The 16,084-nt window shown below is 36.3% G+C and overlaps 1 protein-coding gene across 1 annotated transcript; it reads left to right on the forward strand.

Moving 5' to 3' along the window:
- On the forward strand, window positions 1,833–14,966 carry LOC109836437 (nucleolin 1). The gene is made up of 9 exons (XM_020404368.1): window positions 1,833–2,182; window positions 5,648–5,748; window positions 5,855–6,209; window positions 8,821–9,681; window positions 11,621–11,684; window positions 11,808–11,869; window positions 11,947–12,053; window positions 12,139–12,226; window positions 14,273–14,966. The coding sequence occupies exons 1-9, from the start codon at window positions 2,045–2,047 to the stop codon at window positions 14,597–14,599; spliced, it is 2,103 nt and encodes a 700-aa protein (XP_020259957.1). The 5' UTR covers window positions 1,833–2,044; the 3' UTR covers window positions 14,600–14,966.

A 16,084-nucleotide genomic window follows, 5' to 3' on the forward strand; every position in this document is an offset into this window, starting at 1 on the left:
TCTTTCGAAGGTTACAACTATATATATATTGGCTTCGTATCCTAGGTTTGTGCGCAGGAGCAGGGAGAAGAAAAAAAAATTGGCAGCGGCGTAGTCGTGAAAAAGGGAAAAAGGCAGAAGCTTTTTCGGCTAATTTGAGGAGAATTTAGGCACTCTTTGGAGCCGACGCTGAGTGAGTTTGTGCATCCTTTTTGAGAGAGTCTTTTGTGAGAGATTGAGAGATTGTTTGAGGGTTTAAATTTGAGAGATTATAAACCCTATTTGTACTCTAATAGTAGATCTCCCCCTCCTTGCCCCGTGGACGTAGGCAGTTTGCCGAACCACGTAAAATTGGTTTGTTTGAGTTTGTGGCCATTGTAATAGTTTTTAGGATCCCTCGACGCGCAGTCCTAGAGCTGACGAGAGGAAGAGCAAATATTCCACTTTGATGGGATATTAGGCTTCAGATTCTTGTTCCCTTTGAGAAACAAATTCTTGTTGCCTTTGAGAAACAAGAATTCTTATCGATCTTTCTCTCTTATTGTGCACTAGAAACTCTGCCGAAATTTCCGCTGAGCACAACACACTATACTAGTTTATATAAAGTTATTGGCTCTGAATTTTAAACCAGTATTATTCATTCTCAATAATATTACGGTATAGTATAATATTGGGTACGAGCTATTCTGATAATTATTTATATTGAAAACTCTTGAAAGACAAAGTTAGTTGAATGAGCGTATATTGAGCCATCTTATGATTTTATTCCTCTGGATTTACGTCAGACCCATTGTACCACCTCATTGTTTTTATTTCTCCATTTTAGACAACTTTTAAATAGCATTAATTAATCTAAACCTGCTAAATTTCTATTTACTCGATAAAACTTAAACACATATCAACTTTTTAATAAACTCTTAGCACTTAAATCCCTTAGGTTTTCTATGTTTTGCACTTATAGACCCTAACTTGTCTTTGGTAGCATTGTAAATCATGAAGTTTTTAAAATCTAAACTTTAGTATCTCCAATAAATTATTTATTAATTTTTTAATTTAATAAGTTTTTTTTTCTTATTCTTTATAATAGAACTATGGTAGGTGTGATAGTAAATTCAACAAGCATCGGCAGATAAGAAGTCTCAAATTGACATGCAAAAGTAGTACGAGAATATTTTAAAGAAGAACAATTTTTCACTTTAGCCCTTTTAAAATTTTTTATTATTAAAATCGATCCTTTTTCTTTTATTTATCAAAACCGATCCGATTTCTTAATTAGCGGCTTAATCACATTCCTAATTAGTCGGGGTTGCCAACCCCGACTATTTAGGAGGGTCTTAAACCCTAATTAGAAGCCTTAAATCCTAAAAATTAATATCCTAAATAGTCGGGGTTGGCAACCCCGACTAATTAGGAATGTGATTAAGCCGCTAATCAAGAAATCGGGTCGGTTTTGATAAATAAAAGAAAAAAGGGTCGATTTTAATAATAAAAATTTTGAATGGGGCTAAAGTAAAAAATTGTTCTTTAAAGAAATCTTGAGATATGTATAACAGAGAGTTCTAAAATATAAATGATATGAACTTAGGGTATATAATCAATACGAAGAATAAGTGAAAGTATATAGGTGCAAAGCGCTAAATAGCCATTATATTATTTTCATGAGTTTCTAATAGACGAAAAGACCTTCTTAACCCTAGGACGTAACAGCCTTCCGTCCCAAAAATCGACTCGAATGATCAAATCCCGCTGCAACTCAGGGGTAAAAATGTCCACAAACACCTGATATTAGCACTCCGGCCCACCGAATCGATACAACACCGTCGCGGGTTTTCCCAAGAGAGCTAATTAACTCCCAGCGGATGGAAGCGAAAAGCTTCCCTCTTTTTATTTATTATAATTAATTTATTTATATTTTATCATTCGGGAAGAAAATAAATATACCAAAAATAAACGAACCCCGATTTAGGGTTTCTCGTTTCCCCGTCTCTCCTTTTTGATTCCCTTCAGAAATCTCCCCCAAAAAACCCTAGCTAGGGTTTCGAGCACTCTATTGCCCAATCGCGGCATGGACGGCGCGGATGGAGCGGGCGATGATCGGACGTTTAGGATCAATTTTGGGCGCGAGGGTACGGCGAGGTTGAGGGAGAGGGTGAAGGAGAGGCTGAAGGAGATCATGGGAGATTACACCGATGATACCCTCGTGGTACGAATTCCCTCCCTGTTAAGTTCTGATTTCGTGTCTTTTATTTGATCTATAAGTCTTTGAAACTCAGATTGAAGCTATATTATGATTGCATGTGAATTACTTGGAAAACATAGAAGAACGGGTCATAAATCGGGAAAAGATTGAATCACATTGCGATTTGGGCTGGTCAGTGACATAAAATGTTACTGAAGTGGGTCTCCATACGAATTGACGAAGTAGAATATAAATCAAATCTAAAATTTTGTGTTGTTCCCTATGCCGGAGCGTAATTTTAGTCCAGTTAAGTTACATGACGCGGTTACTAGGTTACTGTGAAATTTCCAATCATCAACTCATTGTGGAGACACATCTTTTGTATTTTTTAAAACTATATATTTTGATGCTTATGGTTTGCATGAAAAACACAAGAAACACCGCATGACGGGCAGTTCAGTCCATTTATATGTATTTGTACTCTAACTGGCATAAGCAAGATGAATGTTCTGAAGTACAAAAGAGTATCGTAAGCTTATGCATATATGTTAAGCTAGTAGAGCTATCTATTTCGCATTGTGAATTCTTCAACTTTTCGTCCTTGTATATTGATAAGTACATGTAACTGGTCTTCATACAATGAAGCTGCATGCGGGTAGGCTCTATTTTTGATTGCCTGAACATATTAGTGGAGTCCAATGTCTGTATTGAAATCTCGCAGCATTAATTTAGGATGCTGAAAAGTCCTGATAGCATTCATAAGCATCCAATGGCTTATGTTCTGTGGAAGTCATGTATGACTCACATGAAAGCCAATTGGCCAAGTTTTAACAATGTCCTACATTACTTTCTTTCCATTTTATTAATCCTGGTAATTACAAAATTCTCCCCACAGCCAACCGGTACTTAACAATTTCCATAGGCTTGCCAGTATAACCATAAAACTTATCAAAACATTGACTAAATTTCAAATTATATAACACATAGTTAAGCTGAACTTATTAGATTAATTTCTTTTAAGTGAAATAGTAAATAATAATAAAAAGTTATGCTGTGGTAACTGCTGAAACCTTATTAATGTAAATATGTAAAGCAATATAGTGACATCAATATGAGTTTGTGCTTCACTATTTACCCCACCTTCAAAAATAGTATTCAATACTAAAAATGGGTTTACTGTGTGGTTTTCCAAGCCGTTCTAATTTATGGAACACTACTAAAAAGAAACTAATACTGATCAGTTGTGGCAGTGTTTAGGGATATACCTTCATAATTATAAATCGATTTGGATGGATTGAGGGAAAAGCTGAATTTGGATAGACAATCTCTTTTTTGTCCTTCATCATTTTCTTTTCTCACTACGAGTAATTTTTTAGCAAATGGTATCTCATGTTGTTTGACTAGGGCTCGGTGACCATTTTCCCTTTCACAATGGAAGTTTGTATGAGCCAAGGGTGAAGACTTAACAGTTGGTAGTACCAGTTACTTTCCAGAAGTTGATGGAGAGGGTATATTAGTCACGAAGACTAAACATGAAAATGATATTGAAGTGGGACTTTCCTGGAGAGAGTCATTCATGGATGATAAATAAACTTTCTTGCTTTCGAAGGGTAATGTAGAAGTATTTTTTCTTAGTTAATGAAATATGGGATTTCATAGGATTTTGTTAGTTTCACAGGACATTAATACTTACATAAGGTTCATTTCTTTTTGGAAATGCTGTATTTTGAGATGAAATTGTTTGCTCATCTGAACTGGTTTTAACTGCTATTGGAAGAGTTAGCTTAATCTCTAGCAACTAGCAAGCAAAAGGTTCAAATGTTTGTTCAGATACATGAGCATATAATCATTGTATGACATTTTGGAGGGCAAGTGCAACAACCTGAACCTTGATTTTTCTGTAATGGTTGAATCACATAATAATGCATGGGAAAAACAAATTATCTTTAAATCAAACGCTTTAAGAAAGAGCGTGCAATTACTGATTTGTGCCTCTGTAGGGATGTGCTGGTTCCTTAGGAATGTTCAGGCATAAAGGAGATTTTTATTGCTAAGTGGACCCATACTAATTGGAACTATAGGTGGCGGACTAGTACTGGTTAGCAACTTATTTGCTTGCTACCTTTGTAGCATGAATACTTCTATGATGAAGCCGTACAATACGGGACAACTTGTACCTGTACCGGACAGTATCAGACACTGACACTTCCTTGGACACTACTTGAATATATGCATACACTTACTTAAATATGCACTCAATTATAAAGTGCATGTTTTAGTTTAAAACACTCGTCATGCTCTTCTTGGACATATATTCTACACTTCAGATGTGATTCTTGAATCTTGTTGGATATGGATCTGGCTCGTTTTTAGTCTGTATCCAGCTTAGAACTATGATTTTGAAGGATCTCTGGATATCAGGTTCAAAAGTGAGTAGTTTGCTAATTTATAATCTACATACTAAAACAAACATAGAAATGTTATAGGACTTTTAATTCTCATAACATGTAATGTAAAAACAATATTGATCTCATGCAAATTATTTATTTCAATACATATATAAATAGCTGTGTCCCGTATCCTATACTTAAAAATTTGTGTGTCCCATACCTGGACTCGTTGTCCATGTAACATAGTTTGTACACATCTGAAAGGAACGCAAATCATCAGGGAATTGGCACCAAAGCTGTAAACAATGGGCTACAGACTACAGATAACAATTACATTCTCAAGTAGCCTCCTTAAGCATTGGTTTGTCTATGTGCTGATGTTTATGCTTTCAGAGGCTTATATCTTGTAGATTGACTCCTGCAAATTGTCGTCTGTAATTAAGTCTGCGAACTTGTTTAGAATATGATTAATTACTGGTTCTGTATATATCAAGACTCATATTTTAGCTATTGAACCACATGTATCCCTTCCTAGATGAATTTGGCATGATGCTGAACATGATGCCATATGTTTTGATGCACATGGCAAAAGTCAACCCTTATACCTTCTGTATAAGGGGATGCACAATTGCCACTGCACAGGTGTAATGCTACAGCTCTAATACCAAGGAGGCCTCTATGTTATCCTTGAGGAAGGGTATGTCCTGTGCGTCCTCAGATCAATCCTTACAACATTTTTAAGTTCTTATGTCTAGCTTAATTATTTGTTTTTCTTTGAAGCATATTCTAGTGTGGCCTTGATGTTGGACTAGAGAACAAATTAGCTGTATCCGTAATTTTAATAATGTGTAGCCCTAACGATACATTTGTTGTTGAGCAACATTTATCTCTTCCTAGAGTATGTTTAGGTGGTAAATTGATATCAGATCTAGCTTCTATGCCTGATTACATTCTTGTGTTTTTGCTATGTACTTTTGTGGTCATGGTATAGTGATAAATAAAGATCGTTTGCTGGTACTCTTATTCATTTCTGTTCCCTGTACTTTCTCATATAGATATGTTATATACTCATTTATGTTTTACCCTTCAACAATTGCAGGAATATGTTCTTGTTTTATTGAGGAATGGAAGGAGTAAAGAGGAGGCAAGGAGGGAACTGAATGTATTTTTGGGGGATGATAGTGTTTCTTTTGTTTCCTGGTAATTTTATTGTCTGGAAACAGATGCTTCAGTTTTGAAGTTCAGATGGGTATTATAGTATTCTCTTTTCTATGTGCTTCAAGCTGTTAAAAACTATCTCCTTCAGGTTGTGGAATCACTTGTCTTCAAGTATGCATCTTTATGCACAGCCAGAAGAACTGCTTTCTGAAGATAAATGTGGAGGAGACAAGTCTCAGCAAGAGTATGTGCATGGAAATGTTAAGATTGACTCAGAAAATGAGAGGGAAGATATATCTAAAACTTCCAGAAGTAGGCACAATAAAGATTGGAAAGGATTGGTTAAAGAAGAAAATAACCCATTTCCTCTTCGAAGCACTGTGACCAGGATTTTGCATTCAGAGGAGAGAAAGAACATCAGAGCTAACGTGAAACGAGCTCTTTCTCCTAGACCGCAGATTGGCAAAAAGCGAAGCCGAGATGACAGTCAGCAGCCAATCAAGGTTTGTCAGTAATAAAGTGCATATAGATGTCATGAGATAAGGATTTTTTGTTACTTATATTTTGCATTTTATATTGTTAAATAGGGACCAAGGAGTATTTTTTGCTATTGCTTTGCTTTGAGGTTTCTTGAGCACAATGAAGTTACTCTATACTAATTTGTCGAAGTAGTGGCATTTTTTTAGTATGTCTTCAAACTCTTGCCCTTTTCGTTTCCTTCGTCACATATTACGTTTTGATTTGGGTGTTATTGTAAATCTTTGGAGCAATGTTTTAGAAAGCGCTAGGCGTTTCTAAGCGCCAAACCTAGTGCCTAGCGCCCATGCGGCTAGGCGGACGTTTAAGTGACACATTGACGTTTTTAGCATCAAAAGAGGAAGGATGGTTTTCGAAGATTCAAATCATATCCTCACTATTTTACTTGAGATAGACTTGAACATAGAGTTTTAATCTCTTGTACATTTTATCCTGGCTAACTCTCTCCAATCATTACTATGCTTAAGCAAGCAATATACTTCTTTCTAACATTGTATAGTTCGCTCGTGTAAGTAGCCCGTTCTCTCCTAAGCGCTCCCAAGACTTAGACGGACGGCCTAGTACCGCTTAGGTTTAAGCGACCACCTAGGTGGGTGCCCAGACCGGTTTTTAAAACAATGCTTTGGAGTGGTAAATATAACTTTATGATACTTTTCAAACTGTCATAGTGAAAAGCACAAATGAAATGTTTATGTGCCTGCAATGTTCATTTATTTGTGAAAATACCCGCACCTTGTGTTGGGTGCCTTCATTTTCAAGTAGGAAGGCAATATAAATATAGCCACATTGCTAAGAAAGAAAATGATTTTACCTTTTTTACAACTTCTCACTAATCCAGTTCTTTTCAGTTTTGTTTTAATTAAAAAGGTTGATCTGCTTTTGATATTCTACTGCACAGGGTCATATCCAGCATCACCATGATGTTTTAGATTTATGGGAGTAAGATCTGGTATTCTCTGATTCTCGTTGGTTCTCCAAAAATAAGAATAAATGGTAAACATCTAGAAATAGATATTCTTCATAGCAAACTGAAATAATGGTAAACCGAATCAAACATTATCCCGGAAGGGCTCAAATATTGATCACAATTAGGCTCCAGAAGCTTAGTTTGTCAATCAACTTGCTTGTTTTGCTCCAATGTCAAACGACCTTTGGGATTCTTGTTATTATCGACCAGAGAGGAGATCAAGACTAGGGATGCAAAACGAAGTGGACATCAGGATCAGAATGTGTGAAATATTAGTTATTAACATGGTTGGAACTTTGAAGTATCATCTGGTACCAACATGTATTTGATATTCACTAATAATGGCTGATTCAAATAGGCTATCTCAAATGTGATGTACCAAAATTTATTTTGGTAGTGTTCTATTGGGGAAAATGAAAATAGTTGATGGAGAGCTTGTGGTTAAACTTTGAATTATTCCATGTACTAGTAATTTAAAAAAGGAACTGCCAAAACAGTTAACGACTCCTGAAACCAATACCAAAAAGGCAAAACAAATAATCTTTGAACCCCTGGTTCTTAACCAAGCATACACATGCACACAAAAATATAACTGGTGTGGGATATATAACCATTTGATTTGCTATTAGAATGCTTGTTCTGTTTGACTAGTGGAGTAGTATCAATTGCTGCATCCATCTAGTCAATTGCTTTTAACCCTGAACATCTCCTGTTCAAGCCATAATGTAGTATTTTGCATATATAATAGTTAAGCAAATTAAACAGAGAAGCTGAAAGGGGCTGGTTGTGCGTTCACATACGGAATGGGAATCACCAGATGATTTTGTTTGTACATGGCCCAGCATGACGTAGATCTTGTATGATTGTATCATGTATGGTGCAAATCATTACTTTTAGATTAGGAGCACAAGCTTGATATTTTCTCAAAAAATTTGAATTACCTGTCAATGCTGTCATTGTTATTGAAAATGCTAGGCCTAGACGGGGCCTAGGAGTTTTTTTTAATTATGACAATTGATGATGAATACATTAAATTCATAAAACGACTCAGAAAAATTAGAAAAATATATTACATTTATAGATTTACAATGCTCCATCAACTATGCATAAATACTAAACACCAACACAATGACATTTGTAATATCCCAAACTTAAAAGTCTTTTAAGTCTCAAAATATTGTCACAAGAACAATCAAACATAACAACCTCAATTAGCGAAGTACATATTTACAAATCCAGATTATCAAATCAACCTAAAATCCCAATTAACAAATCAACAGAAAACCATAAGGAACAGTAAAAATCAATGTTTTCTAGCTCTAGGGCAACGATGAGGAGAAAAAAGAAAAGAAAGAACAGAAGAGGGAAAAAAAAAGAAAAAAACTAAAAGAAAAATGTACCTTGACTTCAGGTTGGCCGGTGGCGAGGTGGAGCTGCGGTGGCAGTGATAACAGCAGCGAGTCAAGGCGGTTGGGTTTGTTTTATCGGGAGAGGGAGGGGGAGAGGCAAATATCTTTGTATTTCATCTTCCATGTATTTTTGACCAAAATTTCTGCTCTGTTCACATTTTTATTAATTTTTCTATTAATATGTCCCTACATCACTATCAGAGAGATGCAGCTCCCCGTCCGGTGATTGCGGCATCCCACCGGCTACTACAGTTTGCTGTCCGTGATGCTGTGAAGACCGTGCAACAAGCAAGCACTAGAACTGAGCCAGATTTAAAGCGAATTCGCTCTGTGGTTTCAACATCAATGGAAGAACCTTTCTTGGATGAGAGACCCCAGAGACTCAGATCAGTCGCGAGAGTACCAGGTCCTCTGTCGACAGCACTCAAAGCTGCAGCGGAAGCTGCTGAAGATGTAACTAAGGATAGAGGTCCAGGAAGTGTTTTTGATAGATTGAGTCGTGGTGCTTATTTAGCTGAGCCTGCCGAACATTCATCAATGGAACCTATGCTGGAAGGAGAGTACGAGAACCCAAACCAAAATCCAGAGTCAAGTCATGCTGAATATTATCAAAGAAGTGATTATGATGGACGTTTTATGGTGGACATGACGATGTCAAGCAGGATTGCTGCTTTGCCTGATGGTTCTGCTTCTGACAATGATGGATACAATAATGTTGCTGTTGTCAGAAATCGGGGTTTGAATACTTCGCACAGTGCTGTATCTGCAAACAGAGACAAAAAGTCTTTAACTTTGCAGCATAATCCTGCTCAGAATGCTGATGAGGTTGTAAAGAATGCAAGGTTGATCAATGAAGACCCACCTTCCAGTGGAATAGCAAAGGCATCTAGCAAGATCGTGAATATCTCAGTTGATGTAAATACATGGAAACCTACCCACTTCCAAGTGCCTAAAGATATCAGCGAGGCAGGGAATAGACATGCTGTGGACAGGGGTGATGTGAGTGCAGAGAAAACAAATGTCCAGCAATTAAAGGAAAATGATACTGCCATGACAGAAAATGTAAGTTTGGTATTTTATCTTTAGCATATTCAGAAAAGAACCTGCTTTTCATATGATCAAAGAGTGTAATGTAGCATGTTTCAAGGCATCTGAAGAATTCACCATAAATTTTCATATCATTTCACTGTAGAAATAAAATGACTAATACCGAGTTGTCTTATTTATTTATTTATTAGTTTCTAACATTCCGTGAAGATTTAGTGCACAGAGATACTAAAATGCATGATTTCCTGTTCTCTATTTTGTCACCATAAAGAAGATTTAGTAAGCATCGCTCTAGAGCTGCAATCAGCTTTTCTGGTTGTGGAGTTTACTGTGGCCTTTATTGTCAAATCCTGAGATGTTATCCTTGCCCCCTTTTTTTGTTTGAATTAGTTGTCTATCAAGCAATAAGTTTTTTGAAAAGTTCACCATGTTTTCCGAAATGGAGTGAGCATTCTTGAGACTTGAGAGTATTATCTATTTATTATTTGTTTAAAGCTTGATGTGTTTGTTCTTTTGGATTGTCGTCAAGCATTTATGACTTATTTGTTGAGAAGTTGTGATGATATATTTGATTATTATGACGCTATATTTCAAGATTGTGATGATTTTATTTATTGCCATTAGGAATATTTTTTTAATTAATTAAATATTTGAATAAATAATAAAACATGTAACTGATGTTGCATGCTACGTTGTTTTGTGTTTTACGTTATTGAGAGGCGAGAGTTACTGTACACATTATCGTTATTTCGACATTGTATTCACCATTAACTCTTGGGTTTTTATTGTCAATGCTACCTTGGTACAAAGGAAAGAGGGTAATTTGGACGGCTGTTGCGGTAGCTGTTGGTATAGTCATTGTGAGTTCCATGGTACATGTGAGATGTTCTAATTTCATAGTTATTAACATGATTTGAAATTTTGAACTCCCAAGCTATGGCTTTGTTCGTTTTCCCATTCTTTACATAATTATTTTAAAATATCCTTTTGATCAAATTCCGCATCAGTCTTTTGGATTTAGTTCTTCCAACTTTTTCTTTTTCCACCTTGAAAAGAGCTACAATTTTATGGAGACAAGTGACCTGGAAAGAAATATGCACATTGTACATAGGATGGAGGGACTGTGAGCAGACAGTAGATGTTTACTTGCATCCCTGCAATTGCGTGAGAATTATGGTGTATTCTTTCTTGATGTGTTCAGAGCAATTTTCTGGTGGTTTTGATATGATCTCTAGATAGCATCTTGGAGTCTGTAGTGTTAACGTTAATGAGTCGGATTTTAAAACCTCTATGCCATCTCTCAGTGGTGGGGAGTCCATTTAGAAGGAGATATGCAAAACCTATCTGTTCCTCCTACTTAGTGCATGAACCTTTTCATATGCAGCCTATGGTCATAGGCTAGAACGTGTATGATTTTTTTTAATCTTGTACCTATCAAGATTTAAGACCTGAAGCATGCTTGACCAAAATAATTATGTAAACAGTTTTTGCATTTTTGACTCACTGTAATTTTATTGACTTTGGAGAAGTAATAAGACTATAATTAATAGAGCAAGAAAGACTAGAGGAAGACCCAAGAGAACTTGGTTGAAAGCAATTAAGAAGGACTTGACAGCTGTTAACTTTACCAAGGAGATAGCCCTTAACAGAACTTAATGAAGAATATGATTCATGTAGCTGAACCCCAATGTTTAGAATAAAGGCTTTGTTGTTATTGTTGTTGCTTCTGCCTTTGTATAAGACATGAATAGTAGTTGAATCGTTCAATGGGACATAAATAGGAGTAATTGAGCTTTATTTTTCCATGTTCAAAACCTTTATCAGTCACAAACATTCCAATCTCCCAAGTATAGAAAAGGACTGAACATGAACAACAATCAGCTTTTCCCCTCTTCTATCCTGTTGCCAAATTTATCAGATAACCTATGTAGTTATATCTGTATATCTTGTACAGGAAATTGCGCGAGCTGATGTTCAAAAGGAGCCCCAGCATAAAGGGACTCTGACATCAACACCTGGTATGCAGTGGATTTTAACTTATGAGTCTGGATATTGTAGAAGCCACATAATTGATGTAAAGAGATCATAAGGAGCATAAATTGTCTCGCTGATTAATTTTGTAATGACGCACTCTGTTGCAGGTTCATATACCACTAGCCGTCCTTCTGATGATGTTGACTCTCGAACTGTTTTTGTCGGCAATGTGAGTAGTTTCCATCACGCTATATCTTCACTCTGAAAGACCTCTGAATTTTTATTGCTTACCTTTTTGAATTGAAGGTTCATTTTGCTGCCACAAAAGATTCTCTATCTCGTCACTTCAACAAGTTCGGGGAAGTGCTTAAAGTAATAATTGTGAGCGATGCGGCAACTGGCCAACCTAAAGGGTAAACTGTCATAATGTATTTTCCATCAGTACAAGTCATCTAAAATTTTGAATTCTCATTTCCCCCTTTCTTTTAACGGAAACAGATCAGCATATGTGGAGTTCTTACGGAAAGAATCTGCCGAGTCTGCACTATCCCTGAATGGCACATCATTTTTATCTCGCAGTCTGAAGGTAAGCTGATGCCCATGTTTACTCTCTTTTTTATTCCATACTTATACGTATTTAGATTTTGCAGAGCTCATAGATTTACTTTGTAGATCTTCTATATGTTAATTATCTGAACACACTTTGGATAAATCAATGACGCATAATGTACATTCTGTGTACACTTACATGATTAATCATTTTTCTTCAAGATAATTATTACTATCATCCAATCCTTCTTTCCTAATAAAGAGGGGGTCAGTAGGTCATATTTTATTGGAAGCAGAAAGAAATGAAGAATAAAACCTTAATGGTTTAAATTCATAGATTCTAACCAAGTAGTTTAATCAAAGAATCAAACAAAAAAGATCTAAATGTTCAAAATACCTCACCTATTTCCAGTCTAGAAAGCCTCTCCTATGCCTGTGAGGTTTTTAGGATTTTCTGACAGTATCATTTATATTTCAAAGGACCCTTTTATATGTCCTTTTAACACATGACTCTTAAGGTATCCAACATGCATTTTTAGACAATTTTAAAGGTTGCCATGGTTTTTACTTTTTATGTGGCATGTTTCTGATTTCTTGATGGCATCGGAATGTCCAGTATGTGTTTGACATATGCATCATTCCAGTGTTCCATCCAGTACATGTAGGACGCAAATATTGAACTTCTTTCGATCTTTGTTTCTCCTTCATAAATTTGAATGGGTTGTTGGCTTCCATTATAATATGTCTTGGCCTCTTGAGAGGATTTTATTTGTTGCTTTACATAATTTAGAAATATTTCAATGAGATAATGTTAATGATGTAGAAGAATCTTTCGTTACATATATGCTTTTGTTCGCCAAGCTAGCTACAGAAATGTGTGCAGTGCATTTTATCGGTATCTTCAGAAACTTCAGAGAAAATTATGTTTTTCTTAAACACCCTTCAGAGAAACTTAGAGAAATGACGTAGAAGAATCTTTCGTTATATATATGCTTCCGTAATTTTCACTCTCTACTTTCTCATTATGTTAAGAGTTACGGTTACTGGATGCTACACTGTCATTTTTGTAATTTTCACTCTCTAGTTTCTCATCTTTGTAATTAGTAGTTTGAATAAGTTTTTATCATCTTCTCTGCCTTGGTTTCTAATTCCCCATACACTGCCTGAGGATTGTGCAAATGCCCGATCGTCAGCATAGTTCCGCTCACATCCTCTTTGAGTGCCCTCAAGCCTCCGAGCATTCTTACTCTCATTTTCATAGGTTTCAATGTTGAGCCCGAGATCATGAAGCCATCTCCCAAATATATAGAGCACATTATTTGAACTACAGTGCGGCGAACTTGGAGAAGATTGAAGGAGAATTTGGAGAAGATGAAGATATATTTTGTTTTTCCAATACCCTTTTTCAGGAAAAAAGGATTAAAAAAATGATTTTAGGAGCACTGAAGCAAAAGTCTTATTAATATCAGAGTACCTGAGAAGTAGGAAAAGCAGTTAGTCTGGTGCAGGATAAGAGTCAAAATTTTCAGTCTGCGCTGAAAAGTCGTACTAGTTCTTGCCTGAAAGAGGCAATCAACAAAAGCACATACATCGATCTACTCAGAAAAGAACTCTCATTTCAATCAGATTCCTGTATTCCTTGTTCTTTTCTCTTGGATTCTTGTCATCAAAGAAAAGGAAAACAACACAAACCTAACTATAACTACATTTCCTAGCCCTATCTCTTTTGAGAGAAATTGTTCACCTTTACCTCTGTTAGTCTTATCATTAAAAGAGTTTGTGATAAGATTATAGACAAGGAGGACTAGAGTTAGGCCTAAGAGAAGTTGACTTGAAGTTGTTAAAAAGATATGATAGTGTTAACTTAGTGGAGATACCCTCAACAGAACTAAGTGGAAGAGTAGGATTCATCCAGCTGACCCCAAAATTTGGAACAAAGGCTTTGTTGTTGTTGTTGTTGTTGTTGTTGTTGTATTAAACGAGTTTGTGGTATCCGGTGCTCGAAACATTTTATCTCAGTCTATCATAATACACCTCCAGCCTTAAATCTTCTGTCTTATGATGCTTCAAGCTATTGTTACAGGTTGTTCGTAAAAGTTCAATACACAGTGAAACTGCACCAATGATGGGTTGGCCTAGAATTGCACGAGCATCCCCCTTCACTTCTAGGGTTAGCAGAGCTGCATTCTCAAGGGGAGTTCTTCCTGGTGCTTTTAGAGCTCGACTTCCTGTCAAACCCGGAGCACGGAGTTTACAGTGGAAAAGGGAGGACTCAGCTGCTGACGGTACGAAAAATACTCAGAATAATAACCCCTTAACATCTGTAACCAATGTTTCATCTCCAACTGGGCGTAATTTGACATACATTAGACCGGAGTCTAAAGTTGACGCAAGTTCTGGTCCAGCCTAATAAGCTCTCTTATGGTGGAATTTGTGAATACTGAAGGTATAAATGGTACAGAATTGGAGCCTGGCTCTTCTTTGAAATCCTTATTATGCGCAGGAAAGGGTTTGCCTTCTTTCTCTTCAGTATGAAAATTTTGAAAAAAAGGGGGAAATTTTATTTGAAGAGGATTGGTTGGAGGTATATATATATATATATATAATTGGCTAGTGATTGAAGAGTTTGTTCTGAGGAAATCTGTGAATAGCACTTTAACTAATCAGCAATCGGTTTCTCTCTTAGCAATTTTAGTTTCTGCTGGCTTATAAGATTATGTTTTGGGAGTGAACAAACTGGATCGGTGGATTATCTTTTATTGAATTTTCCTTTTATTTTTGCTGTCCCCTAGCGTTTATTGGACCCTTTTTTTTTCCATTGTTTATTATATGTACATTTTTCGCGAGTAGGCTAATAAACTATATCGAACTGCTCTGTCTAAATTAAAACAATCATGTGAAAGCTGAACTCTGATTTTTTTTTTGTTCGTTTCTTTTCTTCCCTTTCGGGGATAGGGAAAAGAAGTATTATTATCTTATGAGCTAAGTTCATAATGTGAAATGTGAATGTTACCTATTTATCCTTAAGAGTGTATGAGTGGATGCTGGTCCACCTGTTGGGAGGAAGCTGTTTGGATGTTTGATGCACAACTTGAGGATTTATGATACGGGATTGAAAGTGGTCGTCCACATCTCCGCTTTCTCGTCGGGTTTTTTTTATTCATTTGGTTCAGGTTCAGTTGGAATTCTAAGGCAATGATAATATTATTGTTTGATATTTGCATTAGATACTCTTGAGTTAGGAACCATTATGAGGTCTTGAAAAGCATGAACGCCTCGCTATTTGATTCCTTCAATATTTGCATTGATCTAACATCTGCTGAGGTTATATTGACAAACCTTGGTAGTTACATATTTGCATGGCGATAAAGTTTGCAGGACATGGTATTTTCCTCTTCGTTTCTAGCTTTATTTTGCTATTGGATGTCTGGTAAAATATTGATGTACGTTGAGACATTTATCCGACTTATCGGGGTTTTATACATTGCGATCTGGGGTTTTCATGCCAAGCAGTTGTCAAACAGCAGAGGGAAGGCTATCGTCTCGGATTCATCTCCGCTCACAGAACACAATAGAGATCACCCAAATAGGAATAATTCCCCAGCTTCGTGGACAATAAGAACTTAAAAAGTAAAAAAAAAAAAAAAGCATCAGATCGATTTGCCAAGAGAACACTGTACAGCAACAAACATTATCTTTGCTCGTTTGTCGAGCTGTGATTGCAACGTCCATGGGCGATTTTGTCGAATTCAACGCATATTGGATTTGTCAATAGAGCATAATGCATGATTCATACTCCTTTTGCATGTTTTTCCATGCAATGGGTGCAATGAGGGAGACGCAAATCCAACATTTGTGGGCGGGCAGTTGTCCATTTAATTACAGGGTCTTGTTT

This window comes from Asparagus officinalis, chromosome 1 (assembly GCF_001876935.1).
Source record: "Asparagus officinalis chromosome 1, Aspof.V1, whole genome shotgun sequence".
Taxonomy (NCBI): Eukaryota; Viridiplantae; Streptophyta; class Magnoliopsida; order Asparagales; family Asparagaceae; genus Asparagus; species Asparagus officinalis.

Coding starts and splice junctions, on each gene's coding strand:
- LOC109836437 (XM_020404368.1), top strand. CDS start 2,045: ATGGACGGCGCGGATGGAGCGGGCGATGATCGGACGTTTAGGATCAAT. Junction 5,749..5,854: donor AGTGTTTCTTTTGTTTCCTG/GTAATTTTATTG, acceptor TATCTCCTTCAG/GTTGTGGAATCACTTGTCTT. Junction 11,870..11,946: donor GAACTGTTTTTGTCGGCAAT/GTGAGTAGTTTC, acceptor TTTGAATTGAAG/GTTCATTTTGCTGCCACAAA.